At 42.2% G+C, this 27,501-nt stretch overlaps 1 protein-coding gene across 2 annotated transcripts in view; it reads left to right on the top strand.

Moving 5' to 3' along the window:
- The window catches only part of PTBP3 (polypyrimidine tract binding protein 3), a 192,762-nt gene extending 166,033 nt beyond the window's left edge, over positions 1-26,729 (top strand). The window contains exons 11-14 of one of the 2 annotated variants that reach the window (XM_069767020.1): positions 777-869; positions 3,225-3,441; positions 4,584-4,661; positions 22,809-26,729. In XM_069767020.1, coding sequence (XP_069623121.1) covers positions 777-869; positions 3,225-3,441; positions 4,584-4,661; positions 22,809-22,941 — 521 coding nt within the window. In that variant the 3' untranslated portion in view covers positions 22,942-26,729. The remainder of the gene's footprint in view (positions 1-776; positions 870-3,224; positions 3,442-4,583; positions 4,662-22,808) is intronic. The other variant, XM_069767029.1, reaches the window with a different exon arrangement.
- The last annotated feature ends 772 nt before the right edge of the window (positions 26,730-27,501 follow it).

Here is a 27,501-nt window from a genome sequence, read left to right as displayed (position 1 = left end):
TAAAAAGTTTAGCCCCTGCACTGTTAGGGAAAAAAAAAATTGGGGTTGGAGAGCAGCTGTGGAAAGCTCAGTCTCAGCCCTTGAACGTCTACTCCAAAAGTAAAGGTCCAGCAGGGAAATACCCGCAGGGAGGGCAAGTCTATTGTTTTCCATGCTCCTCCCATTTGATCATTCAAACGTCATTGTTTTTTCTTGAACGGCCCGATTTATTTTTATTTATTTATTTTATTCCGCCTTGAACCCACCTAAAAAAAAAGCTCAATAAACTATAGCAATGTCAAGAAGAATTGCTATACATATGCGCTGCCTTTTTTACCGTCTTTTAACCACTTTGGAAAGCCTAAAAGCAGTGACCTGGCCATTCTGTAGTCAGCTTCCACTTAGAAGCGATTTTATATGTAAAATTTGAAATAATAAAGATCCTGGTAGAACAAAAATGGCTAAAAGAGAATGACAAAGACGACCTTTCAGTTAGAACATGTCTATATGATGTTGTCTGCACATACCCTAAGGTGGATGAATTTACTATCCCAGATTACGGTATTAGGGTGAAAGAGGAATTGAGATTGACAGTCCGTGCTGATCTGTCCAATGTTCTAGTCAAGAATTTCTGTTTAGGCAGTTTTCTTCTAGATTTTGAAAAATACCTCTAAAGTAGTAGGTACCAATGAGGTCTCCTCATAGTCCACATACTCCTCATAGTCCGTGTATAGTTCGTTTGTGTACCTGTATACTATCAAACACTTCTGTTGATTCTAATTTTTTCAATCTTTTAGGTGTATATGGGGATGTTCATCGCGTGAAGATTCTCTTTAATAAAAAAGAAAATGCATTGGTGCAGATGGCAGATGCAACTCAAGCACAGCTTGGTGAGAACTGAAAAGTTTGGTCTAGGATTTAAAAAAGCAAATGCATTGGGCCTCTGAGCCCAATAGCAGCACAGCTAACTTTTTAATCTTCTCCAATTTATTTAGCAATATTTATCTTTTCATTACTGCCATTTATTCTGGTTAGAGATAGCCAAGTACAGCTGTTGGCTACTTCTGGCATCTCCACACAGAAAGAATAAAGCCAAAGGGTGTACTAAGTTATCTCTGGCAATCCTATACACATTGGATGGAGTGGAGGTGCACATGCTCAACCTCCACACCATTCCGACTGGGCTCTAAGGAGTGCCATTCTTGAGATCACTGGGAGTTCCAGCTGTCAGACCACCAGTGATAATTTGCGTCCTATGCTATAAATTGGGTCTAAATTGCTATCTTGGGAATACCCCCTTAAATGTAGACAGTGTAGAATTAGACTACTTATCACTTATCAGTGGCTCATGCTGGATGATGGTAGGAGCATCTTTACACACACTTGTTTATCTTAGTATCTGTTAGCTGGCTTAATTAAAGCCAGTATTCATAAATCTGCATCAATGTGTTCCTGCTCCAAATTTGCAACTTTTCCCAAGCTTAAGGCTATCTGCCCACGTTGTGTTTTTTAAGTGTTTTTGCCACGATTTTCCGTGGCGGAAATGCTGAAGAAACGCTTACAAACAGCATCCCATCCATTTCTATTGCATTCTGCAATTGATGTGCCCATGATGCGTTTTTTTCCACGGCGAGAACGCATCGCGGTAAAAAACGCAGCATATTCATTGTTTTTGTGGAATCGTGGCAATTCCGCATCCATAGACATGCATTAGAAATCTGCTTGTAATCCGCTTGAAAAACACATGGAAAATGCGGTAAATACACTGTAAAAATGCATATAAACTACGTCTAAATCCACATGCGCTTTTTCTGCCAAGGGTATGCAGAATTGAAGCAGAAAATTCTGCTTCTATACTGCAACGTGGCCACATAGCCTAAAACTACAGACTTGAAACATTTTGGTAACATTTCCAGCACTTCATCAAGGGAATTTGTCACCAGTTTTTTTCCACCTAATCTGAGAGCAGCGTAATGTAGAGGTAGATACCCTGAATCCAGTGATGTGTCACTTACTGGTTTGCTAAGTGTAGTTTTGATAACAATCACTGTTATATTAGCAGGAGATAATCATTAGATGTGATAATCTACTAGGTCCAGATGAATTATATCCTAGGGTACTGAAGGAGATGGCAGGGGAAATTATTGAACCACTCTCCATAATCTTTGATCCAAGAAGTATAATTTCTCCTTGCGGAGAGTGACATGATAAGTATGCCGAGATGAGGAGACTTAAAGCCGCAATGCTGCTCTGTGAAATATGCAAATTGTCTCTTCAGAGAGGAAGAGAACTAGAAATCTAGTGCCACCTATTAGAAGTAGCAATCCTAACAGTCAATGTTGACCCATTAACGAGCCTTGTCACATGACTTAGGATAAAAGCCAAACCAGAATCTCAATTTGCAGACACTGTGTTTCGGGGTACTGCCCCTCGTCAGTGCAAAGCGGAGATCTGGTTTAGCTGTATGAGAGGAGTCTGACCGAGATCCAAGAAGTATCATTTCTCCTGAGTGACATATTAAGCATGCTGATATGAGTAGACTTAAAGTGGCAATGGAGTTCTAGTTTTCTTCCTCTCTGAAGAAACAATTTGCATATTTCCCTGAGGAGCATTGCCGGGTTCTGTAAAATCACTTCAGGAGCCAACAGGATAGAAGAGATGGATTACATACAATAAATACACATAGAATAGGTAGATATATAGATATCAGTGACAAACACAATTAGTACAGTGTGTGTGCAGCTTACCATACATATATTTAATTAATAAAATAATTATTTTTCTAAAAAAAATGGCTTGGGCTCCCGCTTAATTTTCTTAACCACTAGAGGGAAAGCTGATGACTGGGGGGCTGATGTTTATAGCCTTGGAAGGGGTAATACCCATGGAGCTTCCCAGGCTTTTAAATTGCATGGTCCAAGTTATCTGCAATTTTTGTTATTTTTTTTTCTTTTCTGGTATCCATAGGCTTGCATTGGCGAGTCTCAGTGCCAATCGCAGCCTGCTGCGATTTTACATGAACAATGGGTTGATATTTTCTTCCTTAGCACTAGGCCGTATTGTACGGTCGTGTGATGCCAGCCTTATACAAGTGTTAAGTACTAGTCTACCATTTTTTTTAGATTTTCATGAATTGTGATGACTTGATTTTTCATGTGTGCCGTGCACTAGTATAAACAATGCATATTTTTAATAATTGCTGAACGTTATTAATTTTGATACTTTTTATGGTTTTGCCTATTTAGCTATGAGTCATCTAAATGGGCAGAGACTTCATGGAAGGGTTCTGCGAATTACCTTGTCAAAGCACCAATCTGTTCAGCTTCCTCGTGAAGGACATGAAGACCAAGGCCTGACTAAGGACTATACCAACAGCCCACTACATCGCTTCAAAAAACCAGGCTCAAAGAACTTCCAGAATATATTTCCACCTTCAGCAACCCTGCACCTGTCGAATATACCGTATGTATAAAATATGAATAGCATATTATTATTATTATTATTTATTGTTATAGCGCCATTTATTCCATGGCGCTTTACATGTGAGGAGGGGTATACATAATAAAAACAAGTACAATAATCTTAAACAATACAAGTCATAACTGGTACAGGAGGAGTGAGGACCCTGCCCGCGAGGGCTCACAATCTACAAGGGATGGGTGAGTATACAGTAGGCGAGGATAGAGCTGGTCATGCAGCGGTTTGGTCGATCGGTGGTTACTGCAGGTTGTAGGCTTGTCGGAAGAGGTGGGTCTTCAGGTTCCTTTTGAAGGTTTCGATGGTAGGCGAGAGTCTGATGTGTTGTGGTAGAGGGTTCCAGAGTAGGGGTGATACGCAAGAGAAATCTTGTATACGATTGTGGGAAGAGGAGATAAGAGGGGAGTAGAGTAGGAGATCTTGTGAGGATTGGAGGTTGCGTGTAGGTAAGTACCAGGAGACGAGGTCACAGATGTATGGAGGAGACAGGTTGTGGATGGCTTTGTACGTCATATTTAAAGGCGTTGTCCACTACTTCTTATATTGTTGACCTATCCTCAAGATAGGTCATTATTATCAGACTTAAGTGGGAATCTGACTCCCTGCATCAACGCCAATCAGCTATTATAAGCTTTTTGGTGACCAGAGGTAAACAGTGTGCAAAGTGGAACTGCAACGCTCTGTACAATGAATAGTGACTCATTGCTACTGAACTGTTGGGATGTGATGGGAGTCGAAGGGCAGCGCAAACTGCGCATGCCCGAAAAAGGAACTATCGCATTGTCTAAAAATCAGGTCATATTTTCTCCATTACATTTTTGCTATATGGCATAAAAGCCTAAGCATATACAAGCTTAGCAGACAAATACAAATGTGTTATTTTATATATTGCATTTGGTTGACGGCATCATATATACAATCATTGAACAGTAATGAAAATTGCCTTTTATAGCATCCTTGTAACATTATATAAAGTAGATTTCTAGACGGAAAATGCTAAACTAATATTATCATTGACCTTTCACTGTGAAAAGTAAAAATAAACCTTTGATATAGTACATTACCAATGATATTAAGTGCAATTCTTTCATAACTGTTGTATGCTTCATTTTCTTTATTTCCGAAAGGCCTTCAGTTTCTGATGATGACCTTAAAAGATTGTTTGCAAGTACTGGATGTTCAGTCAAGGCCTTTAAATTCTTCCAGTGAGTATCTCTGTATAACTATTTGCAATAATCTTTTTATTTTGCTTCCTTTTAATCCTATCTGTATACAGTGTACAAAGTGACCTGCTATAAAATACACTTTATAGATTTCTTAAATTAATTCTGCCTGTGTATATTTGCTTCTGAACTGCTTAATTTGTTTAGGAATGTTATGTTATGTCATCAAATTTACATCTGATATCGCAAGTACAGTATGTGCTTTCAAGTTCTTGTTAGTACACAGACATATATTAATCTCTTTTTAAGAGAACCCTTTTTATTATGCTTTTAGGGTGTATAAATTACAAAGGGGGGCTAAAGTGCCTCTTAAAGAGTAACCGTTGATTTCATTTTTATCTTATAATTCAATAGTACACTGGAAAATTAGCAACTTTGTAATATATTTCATCAGAGAAATCTGCTTCTTCTACTCCTAGATTGATCTTTCACTCTCTATTCATGGATAAAATCTGTATTCAGTGAAGACATATTTTCCCTTTATTGAGATGTGATATGATCGTTGTTGGTGCTTTTAACAGTTTATGAAGGGAAGGAGCTAGAGACAGAAACAGACATTCTGCTGCAAAGTCACTTGGAGGCGACGAAAACTAAATCTTTGAGCACGTCCAAATAGTCGGAGACCACCCGAGCATACTCGGGAAAATCTGAGCAACGAGTATACTCGCTCATCACTATTAATTTTGTCTTGATAGCTTCACTTTAAAAAAAAAAGGAAAAAACTTGTGTGATTGAATTAAAAGTTGAAAGGAACCTGTCACCTTCAAAAATGTGATTTACTTCAAGGGCGCACGGCTCAACTGCCTTCCTGTTTGCCGGGGCAATGCGCTTCTGAAAATTGCCACATCATACCGACCACTGCAGGTCCAAACTGTGTGCTTTCCCATGCTACAAGCAAAGGCAACTTCATCTGTGTAGCATGGGAGAAGTGCTCGGAGATGAAAGCTAACCGGATCCTACAGTGTGGCCTACTTCAGAACAGTGCTTTCAAGCTCTAAAACATAGCGCATACAAGCCCGCGCTCCTTGCCAAAGAAACCAGGCACCACTGATGCACTTGTCTAGGTTATTAGAGCAGTCTAAATTACCAAGTTCTTGAAGGGATTTTTAATATGTTGTATAAAGTTGCTTGTTTTTAAAAGAAGTTTTGAATTTTTACCCACTTAAAGAGAACAGTTCATCATTTTTTTTCATGTTGAAAAGTACACATGATGTAATAATGGCTGCAGAGCAGAATAAAATGTTTTTTTATTTTTTATTTTCTTCGCCATTGGGGAGATATTGGGTATCAAATATTTTGATTGCCAATTAGTTTTCATTAGTAAAGAAGCCTTTTAGGCAACTTGTACTACAGTGAGATCACAGCAGGGTGTCATTGTATGTCTCACACAGGAGTCGTGTACAACAGGCAAGTTACTCCTATGTGAGACTTTTGCAGGAACTTTATCTGAAAGATGTTTGTGTAGGGACTAGAAAACACAAATGACAAAGTTAGACCATGAGAATAAACTTTCTGTTATATATCTCGCACATGGGAAAAACTGCTCTGAGCTATTGTGGGCGCATGTTCTCTTTTCTACTATGTTGCTGCCTGCATATGATCAGCAACATACAGAGGGAAGAAGTACACATTCCAATTTAAAACTGTCTGATAACACCCACTTGGACTTAATCCTAAACCTAATATATCTGCAATAGAAAGGGGTTATTAAAAATAAAAAAACAAACAAAACATTATTCTGCTCAACTTGAAATATTTGGCAAAAGGTCCTCTTTAATAAGGTTAGACAACCCCTTCGCGCTGAATAATAAAACTGTCTACAGTAAAGGTACCGTCACATTTAGCGACGCTGCAGCGATCTAGACAACAATCCCAATTGCTGCAGCGTCGCTGTGTGGTCGCTGGAGAGCTGTCACACAGACAGCTCTCCAGCGACCAACTATGCGAAGTCCCCTGGTAACCAGGGTAAACATCGGGTTACTAAGCGCAGGGCCGCGCTTAGTAACCAGATGTTTACCCTGGTTACCAGCGTAAACATAAAAAAAACAAACACTACATACTTACATTCCGGTGTCTGTCCCCCGGCGCTGTGCTTCTCTGCACTGACTGTGAGCGCCGGCCGGAAAGCACAGCGGTGACGTCACCGCTGTGCTCTGCTTTCCGGCTGGCGCTTACACAGTGCAGAGAAGCACAGCGCCGGGGACAGACACCGGAATGTAAGTAAGTAGTGTTTTTTTTTTTTACGTTTACGCTGGTAACCAGGGTAAACATCGGGTTACTAAGCGCGGCCCTGCGCTTAGTAACCCGATGTTTACCCTGGTTACCAGTGAAGGCGTGTGTGACGCCGATTCAGCGATGTCTGCGGGAGTCCAGCGACGAAATAAAGTTCTGGACTTTCTGCTCCGACCAACGATGGCACAGCAGGATCCTGAGCGCTGCTGCCTGTCAAACTCAACTATATCGCTAGCCAGGACGCTGCAACGTCACAGATCGCTAGCGATATCGTTCACTGTGAAGGTACCTTTAGCCTAAAAACTCCTTACCCCCTGTTGACATTCACAGGTGGACAGCAATTTAACAGCGCTAACTGCAAGCAATTTTAAGTCTAAATGTACAGTGACTTGTGAAAGTATCCCCCCCTGGCTTTTTACCTATTTTGTTACATTACAAAATATTTTTGTAATCTGATTTGTGTGTGATGCATTCATAAGCACTAAATAGTTTAAGTTGGTGAAATGACAAAAAATTGGCATAAATTAAATATACAGTGGCATGTAAAAGTTTTGGCACCCATGGTGAAAATTACTGTTAAGGTACCTTCTGGGAGATCGTTGGTCGCTGAGGAAAGTCCAGCACTTTATTTCGTCGCTGGATCTCCCGCTGACATCGCTGGATCGGCGTGTGTGACGCCGATCCAGCGATGTCTTCACTGGTAACCAGGGTAAACATCGGGTTACTAAGCGCAGGGCCGCGCTTAGTAACCCGATGTTTACCCTGGTTACCAGCATAAACGTTAAAAAAACAAACACTACATACTTACCTTCAGCTGTCTGTCCCCGGTGCTGTGCTTCTCTGCACTCCTCCTGCATCCTGTGTCAGCGCCGGCCAGCCAGAAAGCACAGCGGTGACGTCACCGCTCTGCTTTCCGGCTGACCGGCGCTGACAGTGCAGAGGAAAGCACAGCGCCGGAGGACAGACAGCTGAAGGTAAGTATGTAGTGTTTGTTTTTTTAACGTTTACGCTGGTAACCATGGTAAACATCGGGTTACTAAGCGCGGCCCTGCGCTTAGTAACTTGATGTTTACCCTGGTTACCGGGGACCTCGGGATCGTTGGTCGCTGGAGAGCTGTCTGTGTGACCAAACAGCGACGCTGCAGCGATCGACATCGTTGTCGGTATCGCTGCAGCGTCGCTTAGTGTGACGGTACCCTTAGGCTATGGTCACACTATCAGTATTTGGTCAGTATTTAACATCAGTATTTGCAAGCCAAAACTAGGAGTGATAATACAGAAGTGGTGTCGTGTTTCTGTTATACTTTTCCTCTGATTGTTCCACTCCTGGTTTTGGCTTACAGATACTGATGTAAAATATTGACCAAATACTGAAAGTGTTACTGTAGCCTTATTGTGAACAGTTAAAGGGAACCTGTCACCCCCAAAATCGAAGGTGAGCTAAGCCCCCTGGCATCAGGGGCTTATCTACAGCATTCTGTAATGCTGTAGGTAAGCCCCTGGTGTATCCTAAAAGGGCTAAAGTTAAAGATGACAAATTTCCTTTGTATTTAGCAAAAAAATATATATTTTTTTCATCTTTTACAGTTTTAAAAATTACAAAAAGGAAAATGAGCCAATGCAAAGGTTTCGACAACCTGTATGGTTATTACCTAGTAGCACCCCGTCACAGCTTGTGCTTTTTGTAGCTAGCCAAGAGTCTTTCAATGCTTGCTTAAGGGATTTTCATCCATTCTTCCGTGAAAAATGTGTGCAGTTCTGTGAGATTCCTGGGTTGTCTTGTATGCTGTTATGACCTGGTGGTTAGGAGCACCCGGAATGACCTGATAGTTAAACCTCATACAGGACGAGCTATGGGATGTGGGAGCTCTGCTGACCGCAAGCCCTAATCCTGTCACACACACTAAAAATAGCCGTGGAGCGCTCCTGACCAGACCTAGGCGCCTCGTCACAGCCTAAGAACTATCTAGCCCTAGAGATAGAAAATAAAGCCTACCTTGCCTCAGAGAAATTCCCCAAAGGTAAAGGAAGCCCCCCACATATATTGACTGTGAGTAAAGATGAAAGTCACAAACGCAGAAATGAAACAGGTTTCAGCAAAGGGAGGCCAGACTTACTAAATAGACAGAGGATAGGAAAGGTAACTTTGCGATCAGCACAAAAACCTACAAAAGACCACGCAGAGTGTGCAAAAAGGACCTCCGCACCGACTCACGGTGTGGAGGGGCCACTCTGCATCCCAGAGCTTCCAGCTAGCAAGACAAAATCATGATAACCAGCTGGACAAGAAAACAGTGAACAAATACTGACTATCAGGAACATAGCTTCTGCAGGAGAAGGCAGGTCACCAGAGAGATCCAGGAGCGAACTGAAGCAATGCAAAAACATTGACAGCTGGCATGGAGTAACGATCTGAGGGCAGTTAAATAGAGCAGCCAACCAAAGGATAAACCACGTCACCTGTGTAAGGAACCTCAGAAGCAGCAGTTTCACTCATAGCCACCAGAGGGAGCCCATAGACAGAACTCGCCGAAGTACCATTCACGACCACAGGAGGGAGCTCGACAACAGAATTCACAACAGTATGCACTGTTATTTTGAGGTTTAGCCGCAAGTTTTCAATGATGTTCAGATCAGGGGACTGTGATGGCCATTGTAAAAACTTCAGCTTACACCTTTTGAAATGGTCTTTTGTGAATTTTGAAGTGTGTTTAGGATCATTATCCATTTATAGAAGCCATCCTATTTTCAACTTCAGCTCGTAGATGGTGCCATGTTTGCATCAATAATTTGTTGAAATTTCAGGGAATCCATTCTTCCTTCCACCCATGAAATGTTCCCTGTGCCATTAGCTGCAACACAACCCCAAAGCATGATTGATCCACACCCATGCTTAATGGTTGGCGAGATGTTCTTTTCCTGAAATTCTGTACTCTTTGTTCTCCACACATACCTTTTGATCATTGTGTCCAAAGAGTTCTATTTTAACCTCATTGGTCCACAGTACTTGTTAAAAAATGCATGAGGCTTGTTTAGATGCTCTTTTGTATTGACGCTGAATTTTATGGTGAGGACACAGGAGAAGTTTTCTTGTGATCACTCCTCCATGAAGGCCATATTTGTTCAGGTGTCTCTGAACAGTATAACAATGTAACACAACTCCATAGTCTGCTCAAACTTTCTGAAGGTCTTTTGCAGTCAAGCAGGGTTTTTGATTTGCCTCTCTAGCAATTATATGAGCACCTATCGCTGAAATTTTGCGTGGTCTTTCATACCTTATCTTATCCTGCACTGTTCCTGTTAACTGCCTTTTCTTATTTGCATTTCAAACCAAGGAATAGGCAACTTGAAAACACTTTGCTTATCTTCTTATAGCCTTCTTCTTTGTGGGCATCCACCATTTTCATTTTCAGAGTGCAAGGCAGCTGCTTAGAAGAACTCATGGCTAGTGTTGAGCATTCCGATACCGCAAGTATCGGGTATCGGCCGATACTTGCGGTATCGGAATTCCGATACCGAGATCCGATATTTTTGTGATATCGGGTATCGGTATCGAATTAATAGGGATGTGTAAAATAAAGAATTAAAATAAAAAATATTGATATGCTCACCTCTCCGGCGGCCCCTGGACTTCACGCTGCTAACCGGGAGGCTTCTTTGTTTAAAAAGCGCGCCTTTCGGACCTGTGAATGACGTCCCGGCTTCTGATTGGTTGCGTGCCGCCCATGTGACCGGCACGCGACCAATCAGAGGCCGCGACGTCATTCGCAGGTACTCAATTCCTAGCATTAGCAGTTTTGTGAATGAGAATGACGTCGCGGCTTCTGATTGGCCGCGTGCCGGTCACATGGGCGGCACGCGGCCAATCAGAAGCCGCGACGTCATTCTCATTCACAAAACTGCTAATGCTAGGAATTGAGGACCTGCGAATGACGTCGCAGCCTCTGATTGGTCGCGTGCCGGTCACATGGGCGGCACGCGACCAATCAGAAGCCGGGACGTCATTCACAGGTCCGAAAGGCGCGCTTTTTAAACAAAGAAGCCTCCCGGTTAGCAGCGTGAAGTCCAGGGGCCGCTGGAGAGGTGAGCATATCAATATTTTTTATTTTAATTCTTTATTTTACACATCCCTATGGTTCCCAGGGTCTGAAGGAGAGTTTCCTCTCCTTCAGACCCTGGGAACCATGAGAATACCTTCCGATACTTGATGTCCCATTGACTTGTATTGGTATCGGATATCGGTATCGGCGATATCCGATATTTTTCGGGTATCGGCCGATACTATCCGATACCGATACTTTCAAGTATCGGACGGTATCGCTCAACACTACTCATGGCTGCTGCTTTTGGCACAAGGCTAGAGGAGGCTGGGTTTTTATGAAGCTGGGAAATTTGCATCGCCTGGCCTTTTCTAATGATGCTAGTAAACAAGCCATAACCCTATCAGGCTAAGGTCTGAAACCTTGGTCAAAGATATCTGACCACATAAATCTCAAAAGGTGCCCAAACTTTTGCATTGGCCCATTTTCCTTTTTGTAATTTTTAAAATGTAAAATATATATACATTTTTGTGAAAGTGTTTACCCTCTTTCTGATTTTCTATTCTTTTGCCTATTTGTAACACTTAAATGTTTCAGATGCAAGTAAAGAAGCTGCGGAGACACCATCACGTGTTTCTCGACGCAAGCAGTGAATAGCCAGGCCTTTCCCCGGGAAGGAACAACCACGGGAAGGGCAGCATCCTCAGAAGGAAAGCCACCTATGCCAAGCATGGTATCCATCCACAGACAGCTGTTTCGGGGTTTTTGCCCCTCATCAGTGTGGAGTAGGAATCTGGCTATTAGGAGCAGTGCCTAGTAACAAGGCTATAAAGACACAGATGATTGGCCTCGGGGAGACCAAAACATCCAACACCGCGGAGACACCATCACGTGTTTCTCAACGCAGTGATTCCAGAACACTGCCCCCATCCCTTATGGGAAATATGCAGATGCAAGTAAAGAAGCTGCGGAGACACCATCACGTGTTTCTCGACGCAAGCAGTGAATAGCCAGGCCTTTCCCCGGGAAGGAACAACCACGGGAAGGGCAGCATCCTAAGAAGGAAAGCCACCTATGCCAAGCATGGTATCCATCCACAGACAGCTGTTTCGGGGTTTTTGCCCCTCATCAGTGTGGAGTAGGAATCTGGCTATTAGGAGCAGTGCCTAGTAAAAAGGCTATAAAGACACAGATGATTGGCCTCGGGGAGACCAAAACATCCAACACCGCGGAGACACCATCACGTGTTTCTCAACGCAGTGATTCCAGAACACTGCCCCCATCCCTTATGGGAAATATGCAGATGCAAGTAAAGAAGCTGCGGAGACACCATCACGTGTTTCTCGACGCAAGCAGTGAATAGCCAGGCCTTTCCCCGGGAAGGAACAACCACGGGAAGGGCAGCATCCTAAGAAGGAAAGCCACCTATGCCAAGCATGGTATCCATCCACAGACAGCTGTTTCGGGGTTTTTGCCCCTCATCAGTGTGGAGTAGGAATCTGGCTATTGGGAGCAGTGCCTAGTAAAAAGGCTATAAAGACACAGATGATTGGCCTCGGGGAGACCAAAACATCCAACACCGCGGAGACACCATCACGTGTTTCTCAACGCAGTGATTCCAGAACACTGCCCCCATCCCTTATGGGAAATATGCAGATGCAAGTAAAGAAGCTGCGGAGACACCATCACGTGTTTCTCGACGCAAGCAGTGAATAGCCAGGCCTTTCCCCGGGAAGGAACAACCACGGGAAGGGCAGCATCCTAAGAAGGAAAGCCACCTATGCCAAGCATGGTATCCATCCACAGACAGCTGTTTCGGGGTTTTTGCCCCTCATCAGTGTGGAGTAGGAATCTGGCTATTAGGAGCAGTGCCTAGTAAAAAGGCTATAAAGACACAGATGATTGGCCTCGGGGAGACCAAAACATCCAACACCGCGGAGACACCATCACGTGTTTCTCAACGCAGTGATTCCAGAACACTGCCCCCATCCCTTATGGGAAATATGCAGATGCAAGTAAAGAAGCTGCGAAGACACCATCACGTGTTTCTCGACGCAAGCAGTGAATAGCCAGGCCTTTCCCCGGGAAGGAACAACCACGGGAAGGGCAGCATCCTAAGAAGGAAAGCCACCTATGCCAAGCATGGTATCCATCCACAGACAGCTGTTTCGGGGTTTTTGCCCCTCATCAGTGTGGAGTAGGAATCTGGGTATTAGGAGCAGTGCCTAGTAAAAAGGCTATAAAGACACAGATGATTGGCCTCGGGGAAACCAAAACATCCAACACCGCGGAGACACCATCACGTGTTTCTCAACGCAGTGATTCCAGAACACTGCCCCCATCCCTTATGGGAAATATGAAGATGCAAGTGAAGAAGCTGCGGAGACACCATCACGTGTTTCTCGACGCAAGCAATGAATAGCCAGGCCTTTCCCCGGGAAGGAACAACCACGGGAAGGGCAGCATCCTAAGAAGGAAAGCCACCTCTGCCAAGTATGGTATCCATCCACAGACAGCTGTTTCGGGGTTTTTGCCCCTCATCAGTGTGGAGTAGGAATCTGGCTATTAGGAGCAGTGCCTAGTAAAAAGGCTATAAAGACACAGATGATTGGCCTCGGGGAGACCAAAACATCCAACACTGCGGAGACACCATCACGTGTTTCTCAAAGCAGTGATTCCAGAACACTGCCCCCATCCCTTATGGGAAATATGCAGATGCAAGTAAAGAAGCTGTGGAGACACCATCACGTGTTTCTCGACGCAAGCAGTGAATAGCCAGGCCTTTCCCCGGGAAGGAACAACCACGGGAAGGGCAGCATCCTGAGAAGGAAAGCCACCTATGCCAAGCATGGTATCCATCCACAGACAGCTGTTTCGGGGTTTTTGCCCCTCATCAGTGTGGAGTAGGAATCTGGCTATTAGGAGCAGTGCCTAGTAAAAAGGCTATAAAGACACAGATGATTGGCCTCGGGGAGACCAAAACATCCAACACTGTGGAGACACCATCACGTGTTTCTCAACACAGTGATTCCAGAACACTGCCCCCATCCCTTATGGGAAATATGCAGATACAAGTAAAGAAGCTGCGGAGACACCATCACGTGTTTCTCGACGCAAGCAGTGAATAGCCAGGCCTTTCCCCGGGAAGGAACAACCACGGGAAGGGCAGCATCCTAAGAAGGAAAGCCACCTATGCCAAGCATGGTATCCATCCACAGACAGCTGTTTCGGGGTTTTTGCCCCTCATCAGTGTGGAGTAGGAATCTGGGTATTAGGAGCAGTGCCTAGTAAAAAGGCTATAAAGACACAGATGATTGGCCTCGGGGAGACCAAAACATCCAACACCGCGGAGACACCATCACATGTTTCTCAACGCAGTGATTCCAGAACACTGCCCCCATCCCTTATGGGAAATATGCAGATGCAAGTAAAGAAGCTGCGGAGACACCATCACGTGTTTCTCGACGCAAGCAGTGAATAGCCAGGCCTTTCCCCAGGAAGGAACAACCACGGGAAGGGCAGCATCCTAAGAAGGAAAGCCACCTATGCCAAGCATGGTATCCATCCACAGACAGCTGTTTCGGGGTTTTTGCCCCTCATCAGTGTGGAGTAGGAATCTGGCTATTAGGAGCAGTGCCTAGTAAAAAGGCTATAAAGACACAGATGATTGGCCTCGGGGAGACCAAAACATCCAACACCGCGGAGACACCATCACGTGTTTCTCAACGCAGTGATTCCAGAACACTGCCCTCATCCCTTATGGGAAATATGCAGATGCAAGTAAAGAAGCTGCGGAGACACCATCACGTGTTTCTCGACGCAAAATGTTTCAAATCACCAAACTAATTTAAATACTAGACAAAGATAACACAAGTAAACACAAAATGCATTTTTTAAATGAAGGTCGTTATTAGGGGGGAAAAAATCCAAACCTAAAAAGCCCTGTGTGAAAAAGTGATTGCCCCACCTTAAAACATAAATTAAAAGTAGTTTATCACATATTTGGGAAGGGGAGTTCAAATTCCCCAGCCACACCCATGCCTGATTACTACCACACCTATTCAAGAAATCACTTAAATAGGACCTGGCTGACAAAGTAAAGTAGACCAAAAGGTCCTCAAAAGGTAGACATCATGCTGTGATCCAAAAAAAATTGTGGAATAAATGAGAAACAAAGTAATTGAGATCTATCAGTCTGGAGAAGGTTATACAGCTATTTCTCAAGCTTTGGGACTCCAGTGAACCACAGTGAGAGTCATTATCCATTCAAGGTGAGCTGGGATTTAATTCCCAGTGATGGGATAGTACGTCATATGCGATCGGCCGCGCTCACGAGGGGAGCGCGACCAATCGCGGCCGGGTGTCAGCTGACTATCGCAGCTGACATCGGGCACTATGTGCCAGGAGCGGTCACGGACCGCTCCCGGCACGTTAACCCCTGGCACACTGCGATCAAACATGATCGCAGCATTTCGGCGGTACAGGGAAGCATCGCGCAGGGAGGGGGCTCCCTGCATGCTTCCCTGAGACGATCGGTACAAGGCGATGTGCTCATCTTGTACCAAGCATCTCCTCCCTGCAGGCCCCGGATCCAAAATGGCCGTGGGGCTACTTCCGGGTCCTGCAGGGAGGTGGCTTACCAAGTGCCTGCTCAGAGCAGGCGCTGGTAAGTCAGGAGCAGTGCTCTGCAAAGTGTCAGATCAGCGATCTGTCACTATACAGTGATGTCCCCCTGGGACAAAGTAAAAAAGTTAAAAAAAAATGTTTCAATGTGTAAAAAAAAAAAAAAAAATTCCTACATAAAGAGAAAAAATATATATATTGTTCCCATAAATACATTTCTTTATCTAAATAAAAAAAAAAACAACAATAAAAGTATGCACATAAAAGTATGCATATTTAGTATCGCCGCGTCCGTAACGACCCGACCTATTAAACTGGCCCACTAGTTAACCCCTTCAGTGAACACCATAAAAAAAAAGAAAAAACACGAGGCAAAAACAACGCTTTATTATCATACCGCCGAACAAAAAGTGGAATAACACGCGATCAAAAAGACAGATTTAAATAACCATGGAACTGCTGAAAACGTCGTCTTGTCCCCCCAAAATCAAGCCGCCATACAGCATCATCAGCAAAAAAATATAAGAGTTATACTCCTCAGAATAAAGCGATGCAAAAATAATTATTTTTTCTATAAAATAGTTTTTATCGTATAAAAGCGCCAAAACATAAAAAAATTTAAATGAGGCATCGCTGTAATCGTACTGACCCAAAGAATAAAGCTGCTTTATCCATTTTACCAAATGTGGAACGGTATATACGCCCCCCCAAAAGAAATTCATGAATAGCTGGTTTTTGGTCATTCTGCCTCACAAAAATTGGAATAAAAAGCGATCAAAAAATGTCACATGCCCAAAAATGGTACCAATAAAAATGTCAACTCGTCCCACAAAAAACAAGACCTCACATGACTATGTGGACCAAAATATGGAAAAATTATAGCTCTCAAAATGTGGTAACGCAAAAAATATTTTTTGCAATAAAAAGCGTCTTTTAGTGTGTGACGGCTGCCAATCATAAACATCCGCTAAAAAAACCCGCTATAAAAGTAAATCAAACCCCCCTTCATCACCCCCTTAGTTAGGGAAACATAAAAATTTTTTAAAAATGTATTTATTTCCATTTTCCCATTAGGGCTAGGGTTAGGGCTAGGGCTAGGGTTAGGGTTAGGGCTAGGGTTAGGGTTAGGGCTAGCGTTGGGATAAGGGTTGGGGCTACGGTTAGGGCTATAGTTAGGGCTAGAGTTAGGGCTAGGGTTAGGGCTAGGGTTGGGGTTAGGGTTGGGGTTAGGGGTGGGGCTAGGGTTAGGGTTGGGGCTAGGGTTAGGGCTACAGTTAGGGTTAGGGCTACAGTTAGGGTTGGGGCTAAAGTTAGGGCTGGGGCTGTTAGGGCTAGCAGAACGCACCAAATAATTAAATAGATATAATAAGGTGCGTTCGCAGCCCGGGGTCCACAGTGCAGAGATGGAACCTGCTGCTAAGTAATGACGGACTATATGGCGGTACAATGAGGATACACACATGGGTTACCTTCATCCTGTAGGAAGAAAGCGATCCCTGTTAAATCACAGGGTCGTGGTACCACACAGAGAGCGCAAGCAAGGAACCACAGAACTCTTTCCCAGGACACAGGATTAGAGTTAGTGTAGACCTCTTGCGATTGACACCACAATTGGGGTATCAGAGGTAACTAATATGCACAGAAGTGTATGCTGTGCCACACTAGCGAACGCCACTAGCCACCCAGACTTGGGTAAGGTAAGCGCTCTAATAGCGCACAGCGCTGCACTGGCGGTCACAGCAGTTAGACGCTGTTTCGTGTGTTAAAGCTGTGAGTTCAGCCGGGCGCTAGATTGCAGCAATACACTTTACGCGAACAGTCATACACAAGGGATGGGTTTTTTAAGGAACAACTTGCACTCATCAACACACACACGATAACAATTGTATACTAGCGCATGGCCGCGCGGCCATGCAAACCTTTTATAGCTGCAGCAAGTACAAGACCTTCCGAGAAGGACCAATGGGTGTCTGCCACAGAAGAACACCTTTAGGACCTTCCTAGAGGACCAATGGGATTAGCTGCAGTACCTAAGCATGTGACCCCCGACCTCCAATTGGAGGTCATCCCGTGGGCATGCTCAGAAAGGGAAAATCTGGACTTAGTCCCAGAAAGACCTGCTCGCTGCTTAACATTGCTGGCTACAAGAACAGAGCCTGGAAGGGCAGTAGTAACCAGTCGTCCAGTATTAGCCTGAGCTAGACGCTGGGACCGACGTCTCCGCTGAGCAGACTCCACTGCGGCTGGAGATTCCCCCTGTGCAGAGGCGGGAACTCGACACCTAACAGGGGCTAAAGTTAGAGTTAGGGTTGGGGCTAAAGTTAGGGTTAGGGTTGGGGCTAAAGTTAAGGTTAGGGCTACAGTTAGGGTTGGGGCTAAAGTTAGGGTTAGGATTTCGATTACATTTACGGTTGGGATTAGGGTTAGGGGTGTGTCAGGGTTAGGTGTGTGGTTATGGTTGGGATTAGGGTTAGGGGTGTGTTTGGGATAGGGTTTCAGTTAGAATTGGGGGTTTCCACTGTTTAGGCACATCAGGGCTCTCCAAACGCGACATGGCGTCCGATCTCAATTCCAGCCAATTCTGCGTTGAAAAAGTAAAACAGTGCTCCTTCCCTTCCGAGCTCTTCCATGCGCCAAAACAGGAGTTTACCCCAACATATGGGGTATCAGCATACTCAGGATAAATTGTACAACAACTATTGGGGTCCAATTTCTCTTCTTACCCATGGGAAATTAAAATTTTGGGGGGCTAAAAAAACATTTTTGTGGGAAAAAATTAATTTTTATTTTCAAGACTCTGCGTTATAAACTGTAGTGAAACACTTGAGGGTTCAAAGTTCTCACAACACATCTAGATAAGTTCCTTGTGGGGTCTAGTTTCTAATATGGGGTCACTTGTGGGGGATTTCTACTGTTTAGGTGCATCAGGGGCTCTGCAGATGCAACGTGACGCCTGCAGACCAATCCATCTGCATTCCAAATAGCGCTCCTTCCCTTTCGAGCTCTGCCATGCGCCCAAACGGTGGTTCCCCCCCACATATGGGGTATCAGCGTACTCAGGACAAAGTGTACAACAACCTTTGGGGTCCATTTTCTCCTGTTACCCTTGGTAAAATAAAACAAATTGGAGGTAAAGTAAATTTTTTGTGAAAAAAAGTTAAATGTTTATTTTTTTTTAAACATTCCAAAGATTCCTGTAAAACACCTGAAGGGTTAATAAACTTCTTGAATGTGGTTTTGAGCACCTTGAGGGGTGCAATTTTTAGAATGGTGTCACACTTGGTTATTTTCTATCATATAGACCCCTCAAAATGACTTCAAATGTGATGTGGTCCCTAAAAAATATTGGTGTTATAAAAATGAGAAATTGCTGGTCAACTTTTAACCCTTATAACTCCCTAACAAAAAAAAATTTTGGTTCCAAAATTGTGCTGATGTAAAGTAGACATCTGGAAAATGTTACATATTAATTATTTTGTGTGACATATCTCTGTGATTTAAAGGGAACCTGTCACCTGAATTTGGCGGGACTGGTTTTGGGTCATATGGGCGGAGTTTTAGGGTGTTTGATTCACCCTTTCCTTACCCGCTGGCTACATGCTGGCTGCAATATTGGATTGAAGTTCATTCTCTGTCCTCCGTAGTACACACCTGCACAAAGTAATCTTACCTTGCGCAGGCGTGTACTATGGAGGACAGAGAATGAACTTCAATCCAATATTTCGGCCAGCATGCAGCCAGCGGGTAAGGAAAGGGTGAATCAAACACCTGAAAACTCCGCCCATATGACCCAAAACCAGTCCCGCCAAATTCAGGTGACAGGTTCCCTTTAAGGGCATAAAAATTCAAAGTTGGAAAATCGCAAAATTTTCCAAATTTTCGCCAAATTTCCATTTTTTTCACAAATAAATGCACGTTATATGTAAGAAATTTTACAAATATCATGAAGTACAATATGTCTCAAGAAAACATTGTCAGGATCGCCAAGATCCATTAAAGCGTTCCAGGGTTATAACCTCACAAAGGGACAGTGGTCAGAATTGTAAAAATTGGCCCGGTCATTAACGTGCAAACCACCCTTGGGGCTTAAGGGGTTAAGCAATATACACCATTAAGCAAGAGACACCACTAAGCAAACAACACCATGAAGACCAAGGAGATCTTCAAATAAGTCAGGTGCAAAGTTGTTCAGAACTACAAGTCAGGGTTGGGTTATAAAAAAATAAATAAAATATCCCAATCTCTGATGATCCCCCAGAGCACCATCAAATTCAGTATCATCAAATGAAAAGAACATGGTTCCACAACAAACCTGCCAAGAGAGGGATGCCCACCAAAACTCTCAGCCAAGGCAAGGTGGGCATTAATCAGATAGGCAGCACACAGACCAAAGGTAACCCTGAAGTAGCTGCAGAGTTCACAGGCAGAGACGGGAGTATCTGTCCATATGACCACAATAAGCCATACAATCCAAAGAGGTGGCCTTTTTGGAAGAGTGGGCAGAAGAAAGCCTTTACTTACACACAAAAACTGTAATGTTCGTCTTGAGTTTGCCAAAAGATATGTGAGAGATGTATGGAGGAAGGTGCTGTGGTCACAGTTATAGAGACCAAAATTGAACTTTTTGACCACCAAGATAAACGCTATGTCTGGTGCCCAACCAACACAGCTTATCACCCCAAGAACATCATTCCAACAGTGAAACATGGTGGTGGCTTCATCATGCCGTGGGGAAGTTTTTTTAGCAGCAGGGATAGGGAAAATGGTTTGAGTTGAGGGGAAGATGGATGGTGCGAAATACAGGGATATTCTTGAGCAATGGAGTCGGGAAGGAATTTTTTTCCTCAATGTGGAGCTTACTCTTTGCCACATGGGTTTTTTTTGCCTTCCTCTGGATCAACATGTTAGGGCATGTTAGGTTAGGCTATGGGTTGAACTAGATGGACATATAGTCTTACTTCAACCTTAACAACTATGTAACTATGTAATACTTGTTTCAGTCTGTAAGTGATTTGAGACTGGGATGAAGGTTCACCTTCCAACACGACAGTGACCCAAAGCATACTGCTATAGCAACACTTGAGTGCTTTGAGGGGGGAAATATGTACAGTGGGGCAAAAAAGTATTTAGTCAGTCAGCAATAGTGCAAGTTCCACCACTTAAAAAGATGAGAGGCGTCTGTAATTTACATCATAGGTAGACCTCAACTATGGGAGACAAACTGAGAAAAAAAAATCCAGAAAATCACATTGTCTGTTTTTTTAACATTTTATTTGCATATTATGGTGGAAAATAAGTATTTGGTCAGAAACAAACAATCAAGATTTCTGGCTCTCACAGACCTGTAACTTCTTCTTTAAGAGTCTCCTCTTTCCTCCACTCATTACCTGTAGTAATGGCACCTGTTTAAACTTGTTATCAGTATAAAAAGACACCTGTGCACACCCTCAAACAGTCTGACTCCAAACTCCACTATGGAGTCAAAGGACACCAGAAACAAAATTGTAGCCCTGCACCAGGCTGGGAAGACTGAATCTGCAATAGCCAACCAGCTTGGAGTGAAGAAATCAACAATGGGAGCAATAATTAGAAAATGGAAGACATACAAGACCACTGATAATCTCCCTCGATCTAGGGCTCCACGCAAAATCCCACCCCGTGGGGTCAGAATGATCACAAGAACGGTGAGCAAAAATCCCAGAACCACGCGGGGGGACCTAGTGAATGAACTGCAGAGAGCTGGGACCAATGTAACAAGGCCTACCATAAGTAACACACTACGCCACCATGGACTCAGATCCTGCAGTGCCAGACGTGTCCCACTGCTTAAGCCAGTACATGTCCGGGCCCGTCTGAAGTTTGCAAGAGAGCATTTGGATGATCCAGAGGAGTTTTGGGAGAATGTCCTATGGTCTGATGAAACCAAACGGGAACTGTTTGGTAGAAACACAACTTGTCGTGTTTGGAGGAAAAAGAATACTGAGTTGCATCCATCAAACACCATACCTACTGTAAAGCATGGTGGTGGAAACATCATGCTTTGGGGCTGTTTCTCTGCAAAGGGGCCAGGACGACTGATCCGGGTACATGAAAGAATGAATGGGGCCATGTATCGTGAGATTTTGAGTGCAAACCTCCTTCCATCAGCAAGGGCATTGAAGATGAAACGTGGCTGGGTCTTTCAACATGACAATGATCCAAAGCACACCGCCAGGGCAATGAAGGAGTGGCTTCGTAAGAAGCATTTCAAGGTCCTGGAGTGGCCTAGCCAGTCTCCAGATCTCAACCCTGTAGAAAACCTTTGGAGGGAGTTGAAAGTCCGTGTTGCCAAGCGAAAAGCCAAAAACATCACTGCTCTAGAGGAGATCTGCATGGAGGAATGGGCCAACATACCAACAACAGTGTGTGGCAACCTTGTGAAGACTTACAGAAAACGTTTGACCTCTGTCATTGCCAACAAAGGATATATTACAAAGTATTGAGATGAAATTTTGTTTCTGACCAAATACTTATTTTCCACCATAATATGCAAATAAATTGTTAAAAAAACAGACAATGTGATTTTGTGGATTTTTTTTTCTCAGTTTGTCTCCCATAGTTGAGGTCTACCTATGATGTAAATTACAGACGCCTCTCATCTTTTTAAGTGGTGGAACTTGCACTATTGCTGACTGACTAAATACTTTTTTGCCCCACTGTAAATCTTTTGGAGTGACCTAATCAAAGCCCAGACCTTAATCCAATTGACAATCTGTAGTCAGACTTTAAAATTGCTGTTCACTAGAGGAAACCATTTAAATTGAAGGAGCTGGAGCAGTTTCGCCTTGAGGAATGGGCAAAAATCACAGTGGTAAGAAGTGGAAAACTCAGAGACGTATCCTAGGCAACTTGCAGCTGTAATTGCAGCAAAAGGAGGCTCTACAAAGTACTGACTTTAGGGGGTGAATAGTTATGCACACTGAAGTTTTCAGTTATTTTGTCCTATTTATTGTTTGCTTCATATTAAAAAGAAAACCAAATGTTCATGTTCGTTGGCATGTAATTTACATGAACTGATGCAAACCCTAAAAAAAATAGTGAAATTCCAGGTTGCGAGATAGCAAAATATGAAAAATGCCAAGGAGGGTAAATACTTTTACAAGCAACTGCAAAACTGCTACTAAATACATGTAATCGTAATCTTTATGTACAGAAAATGTATAGAATGTTAAGACTTTGCTTTATATTTTCGTAGGAAAGACCGAAAAATGGCACTTATCCAACTTGGGTCAGTGGAGGAAGCTATAACAGCTCTAATAGATCTGCACAACCATGATTTGGGAGATAACCACCATCTGAGAGTTTCCTTCTCCAAATCAATGATCTAAGTTTTGTCTGCTATCACCTCTTCATTATTTCCTTGTAAAGACTGGACCACGATTTTGGCAAAAGTCCTCAGACAAAGACTGAATGTTGTAAGACCAGCCTTGCCTCGTTTGTAACGTTGAATCTCAATGAGAAGAAGGAACACATCAGATGCCTTCTTACAAACAGACTGAGAAAATGCAGAATCATTTTAAAGCTTCGTGCTTGATAGTGGTGAAATCTACAAATTCTGCATTTTATAGCAAAATCTAGAAATATTAGAGTTTTGTTTTTAATTGCATTTCCCGGTGTTCATTTTATCTTTGTTCCAAATAAACCTTACACAACATTTTTCTGACAATCATAAAGGTTTTGATATAGTTATATGACAAATCTCAACTCTTTTTTTCATATTCTTTATTTATTTGGAATTTTACTTTGCAAGAATTCAGGTCCTTGTTTTATATTTATGACTAGAGAATGTTGAAAATGAAGAGGATGTGATTTTTTTTTTCCTTTTTCTGTGGGCATATCTCTAGCAAATATTTGGTTATATACTGGCGATATGCTCATATTTTTCAATGACAAATTACGGTGGACCAAATTTATTTTATTAGTAATTTTGCCCACAATTTTTTTCCTTTTAAATGTATATTTTAATCATTTTTTTAATATACTTTATTCCTGATTCAATCTTGTGTGTTTGAGATATTTTTGTTCCTTCTTACGCTCTACAGCTTTTGGGAGATGGTTAAAAAAAATTCAATGTTACGTGAAAAATGGAGCTGCAAATGTTCCAAAGCAGTCTGTATTGAAAAGCGATAGGCTACTTATTGAGATTTGTTGTGTAATGCGCTTATTTTGGAACAAATTGTAATAGTTCACCGTTAATTAAATCTCAAACTGTTTCTTTTCCTAAAGAAAAAAGTTTACAGTCTCACAAATAATTATTCAGGTCTATTATTTGGTTTTTGCAGATTTTTAAGAAATTATTTTTGGTAATGTGTTCAACAAGACTTAAACCTCAAGGGTTTTTTGTACCACTATAATAACTAAAATCCTTGCATCAGAATTACTGTGTACTTACCGTAATTTACTTATTATGTGCCTTATTATGTGCTTATAATGAAAAATAGGGTAGGTTATTTTTGATGTATCTTTTGAAAATTGTATTGTGGGTTTGGTGACAGTTTTTGTTTTTTCCCCCTTTAAATTTTTCTAGTTTTTTGTGTTCCATGTGAGTTTTATTTTCCTCAAGCATTAAACGGTTTCAATTGCATTTAGCCTTAGAAAACAGGTGATGAAAATAGAAAAAGAAAGCATTGAAAATCTGCATACATTTACAATGAGATGGACCGCATGAATGTTAAAAAATACTTGTTTGCAGTGTCATAATTGAGGTTTTCTGGGGTGATGGAGCACTCGGAGTTGGCCATGTTTGTTTCTACCGCCACATGTTGGGTATAACGATCTATCTCCAAAACATTTAGAGTGCTGAAAAGTAATAGAAAATTTTTAGTGAATGTCTGTCTGCTACTATGTTCTTTTGTAAGCTCTGAGGCTTTTAAATGTTCCGTTTTATATCACAAATCTGCAGGAAAAACCTTATGATTCTAGAATGCTCTTCGCTTGTTTTTATTTTTACGTAATGAAAGAAAACGTCAATGACTGGCTGTAAAACTGCACATATACAAAAATAATGCAATATGTTGCATCACTGTGTATTCACTGACAAGAAATTCAGAAATTTCGGTGTGGCTGTATTTTATGTGATCTTTATTTTAAATGTATGATATTCGGTTACGAAATACATGTGAAAATATCCACAAGGCTCAAACCTGTATTTACCGATATGTAGCACTAATGAACACAAAATGTAATGGTTTGATTTGGTTATACTGTGATGATGACAGAAATGGCCGAATAGAATTTTGGTTTTATCAATCCATACTGTCTAGAAGAACCAACCGTGTTGCAAATGACGATCCATATAATTCAGCTTTAATTTTTAAACTATTAAAAAATGAAAGCTGCACTGCTATTGGTTGGGAGACCAATTTTCCTAGGCTGGTCGGTGCCCTGTAGAATTCTGTACTTTAGAGCCACAGGTAACTCGAGTCCTACTGTACAATGCTCAGTTAGGTACAATATGTATGAAAAAATTCTTACCATTCTGATGGAGCATGCCACGATTTATGTAAACTGAAAAAAAGTGTCTCCTAATTTTGTAGGATATGGAAGTACCATGCACCATGCAGTCCTTTTATGGCTCTATACAATTTGAAGCTGTAATAAGACTTTATGCATGAGAGCTTTCACAAGTTAGCCCAAATGATGTGACACCCAGTCAATTGCTAAGTTGTTCCCCCCAAAAAGGTTGTCCCCTATAAATGAAATAGAGCAAAACTTGCTGATCACTGGGGTTCTTCTACCAGAACCCCCAGCAATCCATAGATTAGCTCTTTAGAACACCAAGGACAGCTATTTCTTGAAAGACGTAGAGATGCATATGCTCAGCATCCGCTCCATTTATTGTCTATGGGGCTGCCAAGTGAAGCACTCTGCGAGTCTCATATAGATCATAAATGGAGCAGGGGAACCACATGCCCCATTGTCAATGTTCTAAAGCCCTGATCAAAGAATTGGACCCCCAGTGATTGGCAAGTTATACCCTATCGGATAGGGAATAACTTTTGTTTTGAGGGGGTTCTTAATTGGTAGTGATGACCAGTCTTTTTTTTTCCCCCCCCCGGGTTGATAGATTCACAGACTGGAAACTGTTGCTACACTCAGAGTATCTCAGGATATATTTCTACTGTCTTTTGTTTGATTGTGGATTTTTATGAATGCAAAAAAACAAAACAAAAATCTAAATCAAACATATCCTCAAGAATCTCTAACCGGCGCTGAATGTCAGTTGCTGCTTTACAAGAAATTGCAGTTTTAAGATATAGAATATAGAGAATAGGTGAGGTCCTAGCTGGTCTAAGGCCATTGTGTGGCGTTCATTGGATTCTTAACCGTTCCTTCCCCCATAACTGTGTATCAATATGTATGATCAGAATCCCAAATCTTTAGTATCTATTTAAATGGTGTTCATGGAGAAACATATCCATCAGAAAGTGCTCTAAGATGTCATTGGAGCAATTAGCAGTGTTTTATTAATATTACATGTAATTTCTGGTATCGCTTACGTCTGTTTAACTAGCATATGTGATACGGAGATGTTGAGGAGAACCGGTTATTACCTATATTGATAAGTATTAGTGATGAGCAAGCTTGCTCGAATATCATGTTATCCGAGCATGGTTGGGTGTTATCTGAGTATCTTGGGCGTGCCCGAGTAATATGTTCTAGTCCCCGCACATGCATGTTTCGAGGCTGTTAGACAGCCACAACACATTCAGGGGTTGGCTAACAAACAACAAATCCCTGCATGTGTTGCGGCTGTCGAACAGGCTCGAAACATGCAGGCGCAAGAACTAAAACATATTATTCGAGCACGCCCGAGATACTCTGATAACTCCCGAGCATGCTCGCTCATCACTAGTTACTATGCCTGACAGTATAATAATTGAAATTCTGTTGTGATAAAGCAAATGGTTCTAAATTAACATCTCAGATTACCCAAATGCTGATTTGTTAGCACTTTAATACTTTATTCTTTCCAGATTGTAATTGACACTTTAAAGTTTTTTGACAATTAAATTTATTATTTGAACTGTTTCATTATGCGTAATGTAGCCGGGTGTATCTACCTTTAAATTCTGTACATATACTGCAATAAAACATTCTACTTTTACTGCTAGCATACCATTTTCACCCCTTCACTTCCATGGGCAATAATTAATTTTTCATACCACAGAACAACTTCCAGTGCCACCAAGAAAATGTATACTTTGTGGTCAGCCTTATGAAATAGCTAAATGATTATTCATTATTAATTATCTATTAGAAAAAAATATGGCTTAAATATGGCGACAAGCAGCTATTATGCTTCTAAATATAAATGGTGTTTGCTTTGTATATTGGAAAATATTGTGTTGGACATTGAGAACCATTCTATAGTTCTTACCCTGGAATGTCAAAGACTATATGGTCATTCTTGTGGAAATATTTCATCATAGGGTTGCAGTTCATTTTTCTATATGGTCATGTTTTTAGTATAGATTATGGTTAAAGGGGTAGTCTGGGGCTTTTATATTGATGACCTGTCCTTAGGATAAATCATCAATATCACATTGGTGGAGGGGCAACACTTAGGACCTGCTGCCGATCAGGTGTGCCCAGTGCTTAAGGCATCTAGATGTGCTCAGCTGCGGAGCACAACTGCATAGTAGCTGTGGTTGGGTATTAAACATCTGCGCCCTATTGATTTGAATAGGAGGTGGATATGCAGTACTGAGCCAAGGCCACTGAGCACATCTGTCAATGGAAACAGTTGATCAGGGGTCTCAGGTGTCACCCACCCCATCGATTTAGATATTGATGACCTTTCTTCAGGATAGTCCATCAATGTAAAAGTCCAAGACCATCTCTTTATGGAAAAGATCATTTTTGGGAACAGTAATTGAGAATTAGTA

The sequence above is a fragment of the Ranitomeya imitator genome, chromosome 1 (genome assembly GCF_032444005.1).
Source record: "Ranitomeya imitator isolate aRanImi1 chromosome 1, aRanImi1.pri, whole genome shotgun sequence".
Taxonomy (NCBI): domain Eukaryota; kingdom Metazoa; phylum Chordata; class Amphibia; order Anura; family Dendrobatidae; genus Ranitomeya; species Ranitomeya imitator.
Note: the sequence above shows the minus strand (reverse complement) of the source record. Positions and strands in the feature narration are given on the sequence as shown.